The 18537-nt window shown below is 45.5% G+C and overlaps 1 protein-coding gene across 1 annotated transcript in view; it reads right to left on the bottom strand.

Moving 5' to 3' along the window:
* Nucleotides 1-18537, bottom strand: part of CDH22 (cadherin 22) — a 154026-nt gene that overhangs the window by 34494 nt on the left and 100995 nt on the right. The window contains 3 exon segments of the mRNA XM_056812366.1: nucleotides 2737-2990; nucleotides 4630-4817; nucleotides 8747-8914. Of these exon segments, the coding sequence (XP_056668344.1) occupies nucleotides 2737-2990; nucleotides 4630-4817; nucleotides 8747-8914 (610 nt within the window).

Genomic DNA, 18537 nt, shown 5'->3' on the forward strand with positions numbered 1-18537 from the left:
ATTTACTAATTCTGGGACTATGGAAAAGTCCCTTTAACTCTCTGGATTGGTTTCCTCTTCTTTATATGGGGATAATTATGTAGTCTGGGGGCAGCAACTAATTTTTTCAGATGAGGAAACTGAGGTCCAGTTATTTGAAGGGCTGGCCACGTCTAGCCTTGAGAAGAGATGGTAGCCTTCCAGCATCTGAAATTCTATCATGCAGAAGAGAGATTAGGCCTCTTTCTGTCCTAGAGGGTCAAATTAGGGAAAATTTGTGGAAGGTGCAAAGTGGTCAATTTTAGCTCATTTTAAAGCAGTGGTTCTCAACCTTTCTAATGCCGTGACCCCACAATACAGTTCCTCATGTTGCAGTGACCCCAAACCAAAAATTATTTTGGTGGCTACTTCAAAACTGTAATTTTGCTGCAGTTATGATTCGGAATGTAAATACCTGATATGCATAATGTATTCTCATTGCTGCAAATTGAGAGGTTGAGAACCACTGTTTTAAAGGAAAAATTTCCTGAAATTTTGGGCTGTTCCAAAATGGAATGGGCTGCCTCTTGAAGTGATGCGTTCTTTCCATTAAGGAAGGCTTTCAATTAGAGGTGAGATTGATTACCTTCTGGAGGGGATACAAGGTCTGGGCTAGATGCCCTCTGAAGATCTTCCCAACTCAGAGATCCTCTGATTTAGGAATGGACCTCAGAGGTCAATCAATGTCTGTCCCACCCTGCCTTTTCTGCCTCCTTGCTCACAGGGCTGTGAAGAAGATCAAATGAGTTAATGTCTACAAAGTGTTTGGTAAATAGTAAAGTGCTGAATGTGAGGTATGATAAGGAATATATGAGGAAATAGGGATAGCCAGATAAGCAGGTGTACAGGCCTGATTGCTGACTATCCATTCTCAGCTTCAGCTGAATTCTTTACTTTCCAGACTATATATAGGCCTCTTATTCCCAGAAAGGGAGAGGGAAGCACATATAGGGTGTTCTCTGGGGACCCACTGAACCCTGCACAAACAAGTGTGCACATCTGGCTGTATCCAGCGAATCCTTGCATGTATCATGGGCAAATGCCTCCTGGAGACACCGAGTGAGCTTGTTTGTTTCCAGCCATCACTGCAGTGGGGGACAACAAGATGGGGACACATGTAAAGATTGGTGTGTACAAGTCTTACCCAAGACATCAGAACTAGAAAGGAGCTTAGATACCATCTGGTCTAATCTCAATTTGTAGGGACCAGACTTGTTATTTCTCTGACATCAAAACTCCTAGAAAGGAAACTCCATCTAAACGTATGGTCAGAGAGAGTGGACTAGGGGACTCCCTCAGATGTTAAGGGATTTGCCCAGGGTCACACAGTTATTAAGTGTCAGAGGCAGAATTTGAACTCAAATCTTTCCAACTTTAAGTCTGACTCTCTGAGCCTTCATTCCCTCATTTTACAAGTCAGGGAACTGAAGTGCGGAGAGAGGACGTAGGTTTTCCAAATCACACAATGGGTTAATCGGCAGAACAGAGACCCAGAGACCATGTATGTTGATGGAAGACTGCCTGCATGTGCCTTCAGTACACACTCTCTTAGTGAGTGAGTGAGTGTGTGTGTGTGTGTGTGTGTGTGTGTGTGTGTGTGTGTGTGTGTAGCAGAGGAATGGTTCCTTGCTTCCCCTTTCCCCATGCGGATCACCTCATTCTTCCCATCTAAATCCTCCCCAATCAGTGCCCATCCCATCCCTCCATCCTGGATTCTATTCTGAGGTCTGCCTGGCAAGGTAGGGAAGCATCTTTCCTTCCAACTCAGTGCATGCTTCTCCCTGGCCTATAGACTTGTCTCCCTTTCTTAGGCTTCCAAGCCAGCAGAGGGGGCCTGGGTTGCAGCAAAGAAACCCACTGCAGGGGACTGCTGTTTGGCAAATCAGCTCTTCAATTCCCCCTCTCACTCCTGGAGTGACTCAGTCCAGTTGGCAGCCCCTCCCAGCTGCTTTTGTATGCCCAGGGTAATCACAGCCAGGGGAGGGGGCGCTCTTCAGAGAAAGGAAGGTAAACAAGATGGGAGGTACTCTGGCTAAATGAGCTGGTCTCCACCACCCCCTTTTCTCACACACACAATTCTACTCTTCTCTCTCTGCAAGGATAGATAATTTCTTTGTGCTTAGAAGTTGACCATTCCCTCTTCTCTCTGACTACTTGTTCTGACCTGGCACTTCACCACCACCATCAGGGCCCTTCCTTTCCCTACCCACTTAAGTCCTACTCCCTCTCTGGTACCCACACTTCCTCATCCTTGGACTTTCTCGATATGTTTCCAGTTGGGTGGCCATGTGTGGTATCATGCCTTTGCTGGCTCTCAAGCTAGAGAGCCACACACACCATCTTGCTTTCCTGGGGCCTAAGTCACTGATTGATCTCAGGCAAGTTGATTTCCTACTCTGGGCCTCAGTTTTCTCCTCTGTAAAATGAATCTTTAAGTATCTTTCCAATTATAATACCTCAGACACTTATTTGCTATGTGACCTCGGGCAAGTCATTGAACACATCTGCCTCAGTTTCCTCATCTTTAAAATGAGGATAATAGCACCTGCCTCCCAGGGTTGTCGTGAGCATAAAATGTGATATTTGTAAAGTGTTTTGCAAACTTTAAAGTGATATAGAAATGTGAGCTATTATTGTTATTATTATTATTATTATTATTATTCCAAAGGGAGGGGACAGCAGCCCTAGCAGGTCCCAAATAAGGTAGGGGAGCCTCACCGGACAGGCCTATTGGCAGCATCAGGGTCCAGCGCTGTTACCACACCAACTATGGAGCCGATTTGGGCATCTTCCTGTACTTCCATGAGTCCGGAGGGTGGCCGGAATTCAGGAGGCTCGTCCACATCCATCACCGTCACCCGGACGATCGCTTGGTCCCTGAAAGTCCCCAGGTCTACAAATCGTGGGTCCACAAACTTGTTCAAGGCTTCAAGCACCACTGTGTGTGTGGCCTGAGCCTCAAAGTCCAGGTGCTAGGACACAGAGAGGGACCAGGTGAGAGGGGATTGGGTCCTTAGTGGGGACTTTTGGATCTTGGGGCTGATGGAGGAGGTGACGTTCTAGTAGCACCCTGGATGAGTGGATAAGTAGTAAGGGAGGGTCAAGGATCTAAGCCCTTGCTACCTGTGGGCCTTCTGGAGATAATAACCACTCAAAGATACACAAATACTAGCTATCAGGCAATTAAAAGGACAGACCTTGTTGGAGAGGGGCTATCAAGGAGGGTCCTTCTCTCTAGTGGGTACACATCTCCCCCAGGATGAAGCCTCTTCCTCATCTCCCCTCCCTATGCCAACCATGGGAGCACCCAGAGCCCCTGCTCAGAGGCCCCACTTAGAGCACTGACCTTTGGGTCAGAAGAACAGGCTTAGAATCTCAATTCTGCCACTACTTTGTTGTTCAGCCCTGGGCAAATCACTGCTTCTCTGGGCCTCAGTTTCCTCCTTTATAAAACAAAAGGTCTAAACGAGGGGATTTCTAAGACTTCTAGCTCCAACAGTCTATAATCCCAGGATTCTACATGCATTCAAATCTTACCCATGCTGTGCTCTGATTCCTTGGCGATTGGACATTCTGAGCCAATTCATCACTGGATGCTAATGGCTAATAATCTCTCACCCCTCTCAGCAAATGCTGACTGGGACCTTCTAAAGACAATGACTTCACCCAAAGGAACAACACTAAGAGTGGACTTGCTGTGACAAGTGCCGGGAGAGATATTTGGGGGCAGAAGAAGCCTTCTCAGAGACCCTCTAATAGCACTGTCGGGGCTGCCTGATTTGCCTCTATATTGGTAGTGCTGGCCCTGCTGATTTTAGAAGGGAAAGTCAGAACTGAAGCTAAGGCCAAGCTTTCCTCTCCCTCCCCTCACCCATTCTGGGGAAGCCCATTCTACCCCCACCCCTACTAGCCTCTGCTCCTGGGAAATCAGGATGCAGAGAAGCCAGTGAATGATGGGCCCAGAGCTGGGGTCATCAATCAGGCAGGGGCTGACTTCCCTACCACGCTGACATGACAGAGAAGCTGAGGGTGCCTTAGGAGTGAGCGAGATGAGAGGAGACACTCTTTGAGTGGCCATCTGGGGCGTGGGATGGCCAGGAATAATGGATACTCTGCTTATCATGAAGAGGGAAAAGAGTTGGTTCCCTTCCAGAGGAGGCAAAGATATATCCCTTTACTCTACGATTTTAGGATCACCTCACATATTTCTTGACTTTGATTCTGTATTTGGAAAGGACTGTAGGACACAGAATGTTAGGACCCAGAACACAGAATGTTAAAAATGACAGGAGCCTTGGAACTTAGAATCCTAGGACGTAAAACATAGAATGTCAGAGCTCGAAGGTACATTAGAGATCATCTAACCTAGCCTCTTCATTTTTCTTTTGTCATTCTATAGAGGAAACATAGCCTCAGCATAGTAAAAATGACTTGCCCAAGGTCACATAGCTAATAAGTTACAGAGCTAGCATCCAAACCCAGGGCTCTTGACTTAATGCCCAGGACTCATTCTATGTGCTGCTACCTCTTTTCTATAGATTCCCTCCAACAACCCCATCCCAGACTCCTTGCCCTGTGTTCCTCCCCATCCCACCCCACCAGGATCTCCACCTTCTGCACGGTGATGATGGCCTCCTGGGTGTTGCTGTCTGTTGTAACCTTGAACATGTCCCCGCCGCCCTCGTCCTTGAGCTGGTATGTCATGTCAGTGTTTTCTCCCACATCGGAGTCCTCAGCTTTCACTCGACCAATGGCAGTGCCAATAGGTGCTGTCTCCACGATGCTGAACTGGTACATCTCTGGAAGGGGTCCCACAGAGCCAATGAGCTGAGGAACTCCTGGTTCCAGTGTTAAGGCTCATTAAGGCCTTAGCCCTGCCACCATCCACCCTTTTCCAGAGAAGCCACAGATCTTGTACCCTCTGCTCCTTTGAGAGAATGTAGAGGGTCATAATGATGGGACTAGGGATGAGTTGAGGAAAAGGATTTCCTTAAGAGCTGGGATAGTGAAAGAATGTAGGATCAGGAAGGGAGGGAGAGAAGGAATATAACATAGTGTAAATTCCCTAAGGGAAAGAAATATGCCTTATTTTGCCTGATTTTTTTTTTAACCCTTACCTTTTGTCTTAGAACCAATACTGTGTATTGGTTCCAAAGCAGAAGAGCAGTAAGGGCTAGGTAATTAGGGTTAAGTGACTTGCCCAGGGTCACCTAACTAGGAGTTGTCTGAGACCAGATTTGAACACAGGACCTCCCATCTCCAGGCCTGGCACTCTATCCAATGAGCCACCTTACTCCCCTCATACCTTATCTTATACAAAACCCAGCTAAGAGTTAGGCACCTAAAAATTGTAGAACTGAAATAAATGGGGGAACTTGGTCCTCAGCCTAAAAAATTCCCTAATAGCTTAGAGCTCACTGGTTAAGGAAGTGATGGCAAACCTTTGGTACATGTGTCAAAAAGGGCAAGCAGAGCCCTCTCCGTGGTCACATCTGCAGTCACCCACCAGATTGTTACTAGAAAGCCAGAGAGACTTCAGGTGGAGCCATTCCCCTCCTCCTCTCCATTCATCCTCACTCCCCCTGCCCCTCTACCCAACGGGAGTGCTTCCTCCCTCCCCTGTCTGGGGTAAGGCACTGGGGGAATCAGGGAAGCCTCACATGCTCTGAGAGGGAGCAGCGCAGACAACAGCTGGTTGAGTTTGTGGTGAAGGTGATTCCTGTGGTAGAGTTGGAGAGAGCATAGTTCACAGCATAGCACATAGCTAGAGGGGAGCAGAGCAATCAGCCACTCTCCCCTGCCTCCTATCACTTACTCCCCTGCCCAATGGAAGTGGTTCCTCCCTCCCCTGTCTCGGCTAAGAGAGGGCAGGGCTCAGCACTCCATCTCTAAAAATTTTGCCATCACTGGACTAGGGTGTTCCTAGGGACCATAGGATTCAGAGCTGGGCAGGGCTTGAGAAATTTTGTTCCATTTCCTATATTTCATAAAAGAGACCCAGAAAGAGGAAGTGACTTGTTCAACAGAACACAGCTAATAAGCAGCTGAGCAGGGATTTGGAGAAGTTCTCTTGCTCTTCTCCTATACTGACTAGAAGCTGGATTGAGATCCACAGGGATGGAGACTGGGGATTCAACCACCACTGAGCACCCCAAGCTTGTTATGATAAGAATAATGGACTAAAATTGGGGTTCTCATCCTAGTGTTAGTTTCTTCAGCTGGGTTATTTTAGGAATACTATGTAACACCCTACCTACATTCAAAAAGTTATGACAAAAACAAAAGATGGCGACAAACATTTTTTAAAAAGAAAGGTTAATATGAGGATTAAAGGGAGGCTTCTTTAAGTCTGTGAGCAGGCTGTATGCAACCATAGGATGATGGATGCCCCATCCTACAGCTTTTCTATTGACTATGGCCAGGACTAGAGAGCCCCGGTTCTGATTTCCAGTTCTGCCACTGATTTCTTTGACACTGGGAAAGTCACATCCTCTTTGGGTTTCAGTATCCCACCTGCAAAACAGTGGTCCCTAAGTACCCTTCTAAAACTTGGTCCTAAGGTCCCTTCTAACACTACAATTCTGTGCTCAAAGGTCTCTTTCAGATCCTGCCTGAGTGAGAGGCTTTTGGCATTGGGGGCTGGCAGGCATGGATCCTGGGCCAATCTTTCCTCTGCCCCTTATGCCAGTGGGGTTGACCAGCTGCATACCCCTCCCCCTGCCTCCCCAAAGACTGGATCCCTCCCCGGCAGCCTGTACCAGGTCTGCTCCACAGCAGGAGTGCGAAGCAGAGATTATGGCTGGCTCCATGCGGATAGACTTCTGTTATCTCTCGGGGGTCAGTCCCCTGTGGCGGAGTCCTAATGTGAGAGCTCCAGACCTCTCATAATGACTCGCCCGATAGGAATCAGCTCACATTCCCACCGGCATTTAATCTCTGCCAGCGCCTGGCTGCTTCCCCAGCTCTCAGGCGGTGTCGGCAACGGCTGGAGTTAAGAATGGAGGGGGCCTGGCTGGGCAGACTGAGTGAGCTCTAAAGGAGAAGGAGCCAGGGAAGAGGACTGACGGCTATGTGAGCTGGGATAAATCATCTACTTCTCTGACCTTCAGTTTCCCCATCTGCAAAATGGCCTTGAGAGTGGAGGCAGGGTTCAATGGTGGGTGAGAGGAGTGGAAGTTTAGGAAATAAGACTATGGACCTTCCTCAGACTACTAAGGAATACCCACTAGCTGGGGCTCCAAGAGAGGGAGATCCTACAGACTGCAAAAAAGGAAACCTGGCTCTAGGTACTGGGATCTCCAAGCCCCACCAGAGCTGACTCTAAAGGGCCTGGAACTTAAGACAAAGGAGTAACCTTGGGCAATATAGGGAAGAGGCAAGAACTCTGAGCTTGGAGGCAGGAGATCTGAGTTCCAATTCTGACTATACTCCTAATTCAAGATGTACATTTGGGCAAGCCTCTTCCATTCTTTGGACATCTTTCCTTATAAGTAAAATGACTCAAATAACTCTCTTCCTGCCTATCTGCTTTTTGGGTGCCTTGAATCTTGTACAGTCATGGGTCAGAGTTTTGACAGTCTTAAGCATGGGACAACTGGATGGTTCAGTGGATAGAGCACCATGCCTTAATCAGAAGGACCTGGGTTTAAATCTGGCCTCAGATACTTCCTAGTTATATGACCCTGAGTAAGTCACTTAACCCCAATTGCTTAGTTCTTGCTGATCTGTCTTGGAATTGATACTAAAATAGGTTAGGTTAAAAAAAAAGTCTTAAGTGCTATGATATGTGTCTCCTTGGGGTGCCTGTAGGTATGACAACAACAATAATAATAATTCATGTTTTGATAGCACTTTCTTCCCAATGATCCTGTGAAGTGTGTATGGGAAATAATATTACTCCCTTTTTACAGATGAAAAAACTGAGGTTCATAATGGGGCAGAATATAATCATACAACTAGTAAGATGCAGATCCAAGGAGAAAAGGGCAGATTTCTCAGGCAAAAAGTGGGAGAGTAGGGGGCCGCTGGGTGACTCAGTGGATTGAGTGCCAAGCCTAGAGTGGGAGGTCCTGGATTCAAATGTGACCTCAGACATTTCCTGGATGTGTGACCCTGGGCAAGTCACTTCATCACTATTGCCTAGCCCTTACCACTCTTCTGCCTTGGAACCAATACACAGTATTGAGTCTAAGATGGAAGGTAAAAAAATGTGGAGGAGTAAACTTACTCTAGTAGGTATCTGATGGTAGCACTAATGTGTGCCAAGTCAAGCAGATGGCAAGACCTGGCTTAGATGGCCTTAGCAAGAGTGATCAGATCTCTTCCTTCCCAGCTCCCTCTATGCCTCGATGCCCCTCATCAGATCTAACCATCTGGATCTCTTCCTGGGCAATGCCAGGGTAGATAGAAGGCAGTGGCAACACTGGATAGGATAAGGGGCCCCAGGACAGCAGAGAGATGGCAGGCTGGCCTCTTATTCTTTAAGTATTAGAGAGGAAGGACGACAGCACCATGAGAGATAGGGCAGAGAGACAGAAAGAGAGTAGGGCAAACGTAAGCTCATTGAGGGTAGAAACTTCCTTTTTTTTTTATCTCTGCATCCCCAGGGTCTAGAACAGTGCCTTAGACAGAATAGTAGTTGATTAATGATTTCTTGCTGAATGGAACTGAATTGAAAGCAGAAGGGGTTCAAGGGACAGTGGGTGGGTAGCCAAGCAGGGGTCCTTACTCTGTGGGAAGCGGGGTGGGTTGTCATTGACATCAGTAATGACGATGGTAACCGTAGTGGAGCCCGACAAGCCTCCCAGCTGACCAGCCATGTCTGTAGCTCGGATCACAACCTCATAACGCTCCTGTTTCTCCCGGTCCAAGTCAGCCACTGCTGTGCGGATCACACCTGGGAAGGAGCAAAGGTATCCCAGCTCAGTTTCAGTTGGAAGATAGGGGCCATATTGGGTCTCCCGCCTTATGGCTCCAGGTCTAAGTGACCACCCCATTCACCCCCTTTCCTTCTCTGCCTCTCCTCTACACAAGACCTTCAGCTTCCTTTGCCAGAGATTCTGGAAAGAGCAGAAAAGAAAGCTTAAGACCCTTTCAGTCATTCCCAGTCATGGAGGACAAATATAAATCTATCAAATCATTCTGGAAAAAAATGCCATTTTAGGTGCACACACACATACGCACAATCTCTACATGCTATTCACATAACGCACACGCACGACTCAGACCCAGTAATATACAAGCACATTCACAACTCAATTTCACACACAATCAGCTTACACAACTCACTGACACATGCCCACACATAATTCACATATAGCCCAATAATTCACATATATATTCACGGAACACTGGAGGCACACTCTGTGCATATAACTTGTGCATGTAACACAAACACCCACTGATAAATACAAACACACACCCATACACATTCCCTCTCTAGGAACAGTCCTAGGTTCCCTGCTCTGGATCCCCTCCCTATTCCATTATCCTGATCTCTACAGGGATGACAGAAGCCCCAGCTCATTCTAACTCCCTTATTAAAGAGACAGCCTACAAACTGGACAATCGAGAAAGAACTGGGCTAAGGCCAGACCCAGGGGCCTCCTCACGCCTCCAGAGGATGATCATGGGCTCGGATCTCCCCCAACCTGCTGAGCACCAGCTGTCGATGGGCAGTGCCTGGGGCCGGGCTCCCCCTCCTGCTGCCATTCCTTTCCTGGCTCAGTTCTGACCCCTCTAAGCTGTGAGCGCCAGGTGGAGTCACGCACCAGCTGCCTTTTTATTTCTCCAATAAAACCCAGGCTCCTGGCTCCACAAGCTGGCCCTTGGGCTCTCCCAGGCTCTAAATCTCCCCCAAACGACCCCCAGATTCTCTTCCTAATGGTTCTGTAGCCTCAGCCTGCTGGGATGTGGCATCTTGTAGGAAAAGGAGTGCGTAAACTTGGCTCTAAGATACTGAGATACTCTTTGGGAAGGAAGGGCTCATCAGAAAGTGGGGAGGGCTCCCCATTCCACCTTGAGAGTTCAATCACAAGGTTTTCTGACAAGGCCTGGGAAGGGTTTAGGGAATAAAGAGGTAGATGGGAGCAAGTACACAGACAAAGGGGCTCATACTCTCGTACTGCTCTGTACCATCTCTTCAACTTTATTTCCCATAGCATGTTAATTTGTCTCCTCATCTATGGGTTCCTTTCAGGGCAAGGTCTCAGTTGATACACTTGTTAGTTTCACTGTTTCCCCCCTTTTTCTATTTTTTGATTACAAGGACTGGCTCTCTAAGGAAGGGAAAGAAGAGGGAAAGAGTCAGAAATGAGACTGTCATGGTGGACAGGATGCTAACCTTGGGAGTCAGGAAAACCTGGATTCAAATGCCCCTTCAGACACGTAGCTGTGGGAGTTAAGTCAATTCAACCCGTTTCCTCTTCTGTAAAATGAAGGAGTTGGAACTGTTGACCTCTAAAGGTCCCTCCCAGCTCTAAATCTATGATCCTCTAGCTATACTTTATACTTCTTTACATCCTTGTCAGAGTTTAGCACACAGCTGAACACTTAGTAGGTAACTTAGTAGATTCTCAAAAAGGAGCAACTGATTGATTTGATTTGTATCCATCTCTGTGACCCACATTATTTGTGTGACTGTGGACCTCATCTATCACACAGGGGATTTGAATTTACTCTCTAAGGTTCTTGTAATATGTGATTCAATAGCTATGTGACCCTGAGCAAGTCACTAGACCTCTAGGCAACTCTCTAAGACTATAAATTGCAGAAAAGGTGCTACCCTGCATTGCTGAAGGGAGTTTCCTCATCTAGGAGTTCCCTATATCAATGTATATCAATGAAATCACTGAGCCAGTACCTATCCCTCTGACTGATTGCTGAAGAACTGAGCTCTGTCTAGACTTTCTGGAAGCAGAGAGAGCACTTGGATTGCTAGAGCTGGAAGGACATATTAAAGACCAATCCTTTTATTTTAAAGATGTTAAAACTGAGGCAGAGAGAAGTAACTTGTCCGAGGTCCCACAACGATTTAGCAGCAGAGCTCGGACCAGCCCTCACATCTCCTGGCCCCCAGGACACTAATCTTCCCCCCACTTTGGCACTAAGCATTTCAGGTGGCCATGGCGGTGGCTGCTCAGAGTGGGAAGACTTCTATGGGGCAAAGTGGGATAATTTCCCCAAAGGCAGCTAATCCCAGGGGACAGTATTCAGTGGTTGAAGCCTCCAGAGAGAAGAGAAAAGAAAAAAGAGGGAAGGAAAGAGAGAGAAGGAGAGAGAGAAGGAAATAGGAGGGCTTTCTTGAGTCATGAGGAATCTGTGGGAGAGGGGAAGCTGTAGGGACATATTTTCCATATTATAATATAAACACCTATGCATGTACATATATATATATATATATATCCATTGGGGATTGGCTAAACAAACTAGTGTATGAATGCAATGGACTATTATTACTGCCCTGTTAGAAATGATGAATAGGGAAATTCACACAAACATGAGAAAACTTATATGAACCAAGGCAGAAGGAAGTGAGAAGCATTGGGGAAACAATCTACAAGATGACTACAATAATGTAAATGGAAAAAACAACCCCCACTACCAGAAAACTACAGGCAATTGAATGCTCTATAATTATAATGGCCAAGCCTGGCCTTGGAGAAGAGACAAGAAAATGAGCCTCCCTTCCTTCCTTGTAGAGATGGGGAACTATAGGTACATTGGACTCCGGTGATAGACTATTTAGCTTCACTGAGCTATTTCTCCCCCCTTTTTTATTTTTTGATTACAAGGACTGGCTCTCTAAGGAAGGGAAAGAAAAGGGATATGGTCTGAAATGAGATGGATGGAAGAATAAAAAAATGTCAATAAAATATAGATGAAGGGGAAACCAATCCACTGGAGCTTTGAGTTAGAGAACCATTTAGGAGGAGGCCAATTCTTTTGTCCCCTTCAGAGCCCCTGTGGCTCTCCCTCTCTCCTCTGGCTACAATGGAGAGGCTAGACCTCCACAGGGAAGTCAGTCACCCGGCTAATGGGTCCATGAGCCAGTCCCAGCACACACTCCTCTAGGCCTTAATTAGACAAGTGAATCTTCATTTACCCAGCATGTTCCTCCTTAAACCCGTGCCCAAGCTCCAGGGCCCAAACAAAGGGCAGAGGTACAGGAAAGACAGGGAATGGAAAATCCAAGCTGAATCTTTTTTTCTAACATCTTAGATCTTCAGCCTGATTTAGAGAAAAAAAAAAGCACCAAATTTACAATCAAAAGATCATAGGCTTGAGCCTGTGTGAATTTAGGAAAGTTGTTCCAATCTATTTTTCTTCCACTCCTCATTTATGACGCTCATTTCTATGGTACTCTGAAGTTTACAAAGTACTTTCCTTATAATAACTCTCTTATGTAGAGAATATAAATTGCATTGCCCCCATTTCACAGATGTGAAGCCTAAGGTAGAGAGAAGTTAAATGATTACTAAGGTCATTCAGATAGTAAGTCGTAGACTCAGATTCTGATTCCAGGTTTCCTGCTTTCAGGTCCTGTAAATACCACACTGCACAGGCCAGGAGATCCTGGGTTCAAATTTGACCTCAGATACTTCCTAGCTGTATGGCCCTAGGCAAGTCACTTAACTCCCATTGCTTAGCCCTTACCACTCTTCTGCCCTAGAACCAATGTGTAAGGGTTTTTATAAAACAAACAAACAAAAATCCTACACCACAATTGATTCCCACCACACCTCTCCTTTTCTTTCTCTTTTCTTTCATCCCTCCCCCATCTTTATCTCTAACCAAACCCCTCTATCTCCCTTAGTCTTTCTCTATCCCTTCCCCCTACTCCTCTTCTTTGATCAAATCTTCTAGTTTCAGTTATAAGAGATCTTGGAGATACCTGGTCCAACCTTCAATTTAGGGAGAAGGAAACTGAGATCCAAAGAGGCCTACATGGTATGTTAGTAACAAATTAACTGTTTGTTCTTGGACTAATTTGTTTTAGTTCTTGGACTAGGATCCCTCCAGCACTACAGAAACATGAGCTCTTAATCAGAAAGGAGAAGGAAGATGAGAAACAAGTAAACAAACAAAAAAAAGATCAAGGTACAGGAATGGAGGAGAATAGAAAGTGAATGAGGGTGATGAAAAGATGGAACAATAACCAGAGAGCTGAAGGAGAAGGAATTTTAGAGGTAATCTAGTCTAGCACTTTCATTTGACAAAGGAGGAAACTGAGGTCTAGAGAGGTAAGACGACTTGGTCAGCATCACAGCAGTAGAAAGTTAACAGAGCTAGAATCTGAATTCAGATTATTACAATCCAGTAATCTTTCCAACCAACAGAAGAGGAAGAGAGGAATCAAAGGAAGGCAGGAAGAACAGAGAAATTATAAAAGAGAGGGAAAGATGAAGGGCAGTCCAGGCAAAATGAACTTTGCTAATGACATGATCGCTACCTATGAGGAATCTTTTCCCTTTTAAGTGTTGTTTTCCTCCATTAGAATGGAAGCTCCTAGAGGGCAGAGATTGTTTTGCTTGTATTTATTTGTATCTCCATATCTCTAGCACAAGTACCTCTCTGGCTCTCTCTCTGTCTCTGTCTGTCTGTCTGAATGTCTGTCTCTGTCTCTCTCCCTCCCTCCTTTCCTCCCTCCCTATGTCTCTTTCTGTGTCTTTCTTGGGAGCCACTGGGCATCTCTAGACCCCATATGAATGTTGAGCAGGGGAACATATAAATACCAGGTTCTTCCCTTCCTCCCACTTGGCCTTATCTCCCTTTGTACCTCTGCCCCTACACACACACACACACACACACACACACACACACACACACACACACACCACCACCACCACCACCACCACCACCACCACCACCACCACCACCACCACCACCACCACCACCACCACCACCACCACCACCACCACTCAGTAGCTTCTAAAGAATGAATTTCTTCATTTCTAGAACAATTAGCATTCTGCAAGCAAGCATATGATCTAAAGCTGGAAAGGAAATTAAGAGTTCATCTCATCTAATGTTCCCGTGTTACATATGGGGAAATTAAGGCCCAGAGAAGGAACGATTCCTTCCAAGGATCAAATTTGGATTAAGTAGAAGAGTTGGGATGAAGACAGAGCTAGGAATCATTCAACTCTAAATCTAGGGCTCTTTTTAATAATTAGGAGCTGAGGGGAGCAGGCAGTCATGCTCCTGTTTCCCAGCCCACTCCAACTGTAGCTGAATTTTCCTGGAAATAATTCATGCCCAAACTATGAGAAGTCTAAAAAGCCGTTCCTGGTAACCCAGTCCTGGAAGGAGACTGATTTAATTCCTACCCATGCCCAAATTACTTTAGGTAAGTGGGTCCTAGGGCGCCCTCATTGACCCACGTGAAGAATTGAATCCCAGGAAAAGACTAAATGTTAAGCTACCCTGATCCCAACCTCAAGTTCAATCTAGTAATGGAAATGATAAAGCAAATCCAGGAACTCTGCCTTTCTATGGCTGGTGAAAGAGGGTTAGATTTAGAGTTGAAGGATCCTCAGCAGTCAAGTCCAACCTCTTTATTTTACAGATAAGGATACTGAGACAAAAAGAGGTTTTAGACATCTGCCTCGAACCACACAGCTAATAGCTAAGTCAGAATTCAAACTCAGATCTTTTTAACTCCTAAGCCAACACCCTATGCACTGTCATCCCCTCTTTCATCTCTTTCCATCCCTAGAGCTGGTTTTCTTAGTGGAGGGGTTGCCACGCCCAGAGCACTGAAACCTCATGGCAGAAAAGCTCTGGACTCTGTTCAGCAACTGACTCTATGTGTAACCTCGGGAGAGTCACTTCCACTTGGTAGGGAAAATTTCCTCCTCTAAACTCAATGGTCTCTGATGTTCCTTCCATCTCCATCTGTCTATGTTCCGTGTTCTAAGACCCTCCCATATCTGACATTCTGTGTTTTAGGTTTCAAGGCTCCTTTCAATATTGATTTTCTATGTTCTATCTTTAACACTCTAAATTCTATGTTCTCGGGCTTCTTCCAGTTGTGCCATCCCTTTCTAGCTCTGACATTCCATTTTCTCAGGTCCTTTCCAGCTCTGAAATTCTATGTCCTATATTCCCCAGCCCTTCCCAGGCCTGTCATTCTGTGCTCTACAGTTCCTTCTAGTTCTGACATCCCATAATTCTAGGAGCCTTGGACAATTGATACTAGACAACTCTAGTTCTCTGAAAAATCTGTGGATTTTCTTAGGACAGGGCTGAAGATTTCTGGCGAGGTTCTTTTAACCCCATGGAGGGGAGGCAAGATTTGTTTTGAGGGGTGGGCTGGGGAAGTGGGATTAGAGCTCTCTAATAACGGGGACAGGGCTACTCCACCCCCTCCCTGTGGTCCCATTCTAACCCATCCTTCACACTTCCAGGGCCAAGCATCCAGCTGTTCCCCCTCCAGCTGCTGCTTGCAGGGGCCACGAAGGGGCACAGCGTGAGATGCCTCATTAGTCTCACAAATGCCATTCCTGTTCCAGATGATGGGGGCCACGTTGGGAGATTTGGCCTTTAAAACACACAAGTTAATTTTCCTCTTACAAGGAGGGTTTTTTCTCCCTCCCTCACCCCGCCCCCCTCTCTTTCTCTCTCTCTTTTTCCTCTCTCACACCTTCCTCTCAGGGCCCGTTCCGGCTACGCTCCCTGCTAACTGCACAGTGAGAACAGACTGTACCACTGAGCACTTGCTAAATATAGCCCCGAGAATGTTATCAGTTTAATATTCCCAGCTTATGGAATGAAACACTCTTCTGAGCCAGGTCTGGCGCCAACCCTGTTCTTTTAGGGAAATGGGAGTGCAGAGGAGGGGACAGAAGTTAGGAAGAGGAGCAATGGAGGGAGAGGACTGGGAACAGGACAACCAAGAAAGGACTAGAGAAACCTAGTCTCTCCCATGGACAAAAGGGCCCCTAAGGGCTCCCCAAATCCTGAGAAAGTGAAGGGTTGGCTTGGCTCTTTCTCTATATTCATATTTCCCTCCAGCACTCAGCTTCTTCCTCTAAAATGAGAGGGTTGGACAGGATGGTCCCTAGGGTCTCTTCCAAATCTAAATCCTGTAATTTCTTATCTCCTTTTCCACAGGAAAAAATAGGCTCTCGGGGCATATCATAATCTAAAAAACAGGAGAGGGAGTCAGTTTTAGAGCAATCGTGATGGGACTCGGTTGCCCAATATGTAGAGTGAGGGATAACAATCCTTGTGTTTCTTACCTCATAAGGAATGTTGTGAGAACAGTCATTGTAAATTATAAAGCAGTCTACAAGTAGTGGTAAGCATTAGCACAGCCCAGAACACTGATGGGAACAGGGGAGCTTTTGAACCTACAGCCACATTTTCTACTTCCTCCTCACTCATCTCTACTCAACTCCCAGAAAACTGGCTTCCATCTCAACTGTAGAAGCAGCATGTTATATTAAAAAAAAAAAAAAACAAAAAAAAAACCTAGATATCTGAAACATCTGAATTCAAATCCTGCCCTTAAGGCACTTATTAGTTTTTTTCAGGGCACAGCAGTAAACTTCTCTTTGACTCAGTTTTCTCACCTGGACTCAGTGGCCTCTAATAGAGCGCCTCTAAATTTCTAATCCAGTGATTCCATGATCTGAGTTCAAAACCTACTTCTGACACTAGCTATGTGACCACAGGCAGGTAATTTAACCTCTCAGCCTCAGTTTACTCATTTTCATTAAAATTTTTTTTAAATGACGGTAACAATGTCTGTAATATCTACCTTACAGATTTATTATGAGGCTTAAACGAGAATGTCACAAAATCTCTTCGCAAACTTTAAGGTTCAATATAAATGTCAGTATTTATTGATTTAGAGATGGAAGGGACCTTAAAGATCATTTGGTTCAGGGGCAGCTAGGTGGCTCAGTGAGTTGAGAGTCAAGACTAGAGAAAGGAGATTTTGGATTCCAATCTGGCCTCATCCACTTCCCAGCTGTGTGACCCTGGGCAAGTCATTTAACCCCCATTGCCTAGCCCTTACTACTCTTCTGCTTTGGAACCAATATACAGTATTGATTCTAAGAGGGAAGGTAAGGGTTTAAAACAAAAAGATTATCTAGTCCAGAGGCACCCCCCCCCCAGCATAGTCCCAGGCCTTCCATTAAAGGAGGGTGCCCATGTCAGCTTTCTTTTCATTTTCTATCCAGGTGGACCTCTCTGGATTCCTTCCTGCCCTTATGTTAAGTATCTTCCTCTCCTTTTAGTTTCTTGTTTTGAGTTCTCTTCCCCAATTAGACTATGAGCTCTATGAGGGCAGGAACTATCTTCTCTTTTGTACCCTGGCACTTAGCACAGTCCAGGCACACTGTAAATACTTAATAGATGTTGACTGACTGGACCCTGGGGGTCTCTGAGAGACCCTTTTCAGGGGATCTTTAAGGCCTAAACTATTAATGTTCATAATAATACTAAAGGGTCTTAATATGACAAATATGATCAATCTATGAACATTTATTAAGCACCTGCTTTGTGCCAAGTGCTATAGCCCACATAAAGAAGAGCTCTTTAAGAGGTTCCCAATATTTTTTGAGTGGAAAGGGGTCTCAAGACCCAAAAGAGACAGCGAGAGAGAGAATCTCTGATGCAGTCCAATCTCCTTATTTTATACATGAAAAAAATATGGAACCCAGTGAGGAAGTAATGTGACCAAGGCCACATAACTGGTTAGAAGCAGAATCAGGATTTCAACTCATTTGCTTAAGCGTTCTTTTCACTCTACCACAGGACCAGTGATACCAAATCCCATGGCCAGATCATCCTCTTCCACCTCTCTGCCACAATTTTTTGGTCACCTTGATCAGCATTTTGAAAACTCCTCCCTTTGCTTGTTTCCTTATGATTTGCTTCTCCCTCTATCTCTCTGATTGCTTTTCTGTCTTTTTTTAAAACCCTCACCTTCCATCTAAGAATCAATACTATGTATTGGTTCCAAGGCAAAAGAGTGGTAAGGCTCTCCAGGAGTGAGGAAGAAAGTAAAGAAGGGAGACGATTTGGATCTTATAAGTTCTAGATGCGTATGTTGAAAATTGTTATTACATGTAATTGGGAAAATTAAAAAAAATTAAAGAACAGTAAGGGCTAGGTAATGGAGATTAAATGACTTGTTCAGGGTCACACAGCTAGGAAGTGTCTGAGGTCAGATTTGAACCCAGGACCTCCCATCTCTAGGCCTGGCTCTCTATCCACTGAGCCACCCAGCTGCCCCTTGCTTCTTTGTCTTTTTACCTCTTAACTATGGATATTCCCCAAGACTCTGTCCTGGACCCTTTTATCTTCTTTCTCTTCACTTCTCCCTTAGAAAACTTTAGCTGTTTCCATGGCTCAGACTATCACCTCTCTGTGGATGACTCCCAAATACAGATCTTCAACTCTAACCTCTTCTCAAAATTCTAGGGCCAAGTCTTCAAATGCCTATTGAACATTTTCATCTAGATATTCTGCCAAAATCTCAAATTCTACATGTTCAGAACTCAACTC

Source organism: Monodelphis domestica, chromosome 1 (genome assembly GCF_027887165.1).
Source record: "Monodelphis domestica isolate mMonDom1 chromosome 1, mMonDom1.pri, whole genome shotgun sequence".
NCBI classification, from domain to species: Eukaryota; Metazoa; Chordata; class Mammalia; order Didelphimorphia; family Didelphidae; genus Monodelphis; species Monodelphis domestica.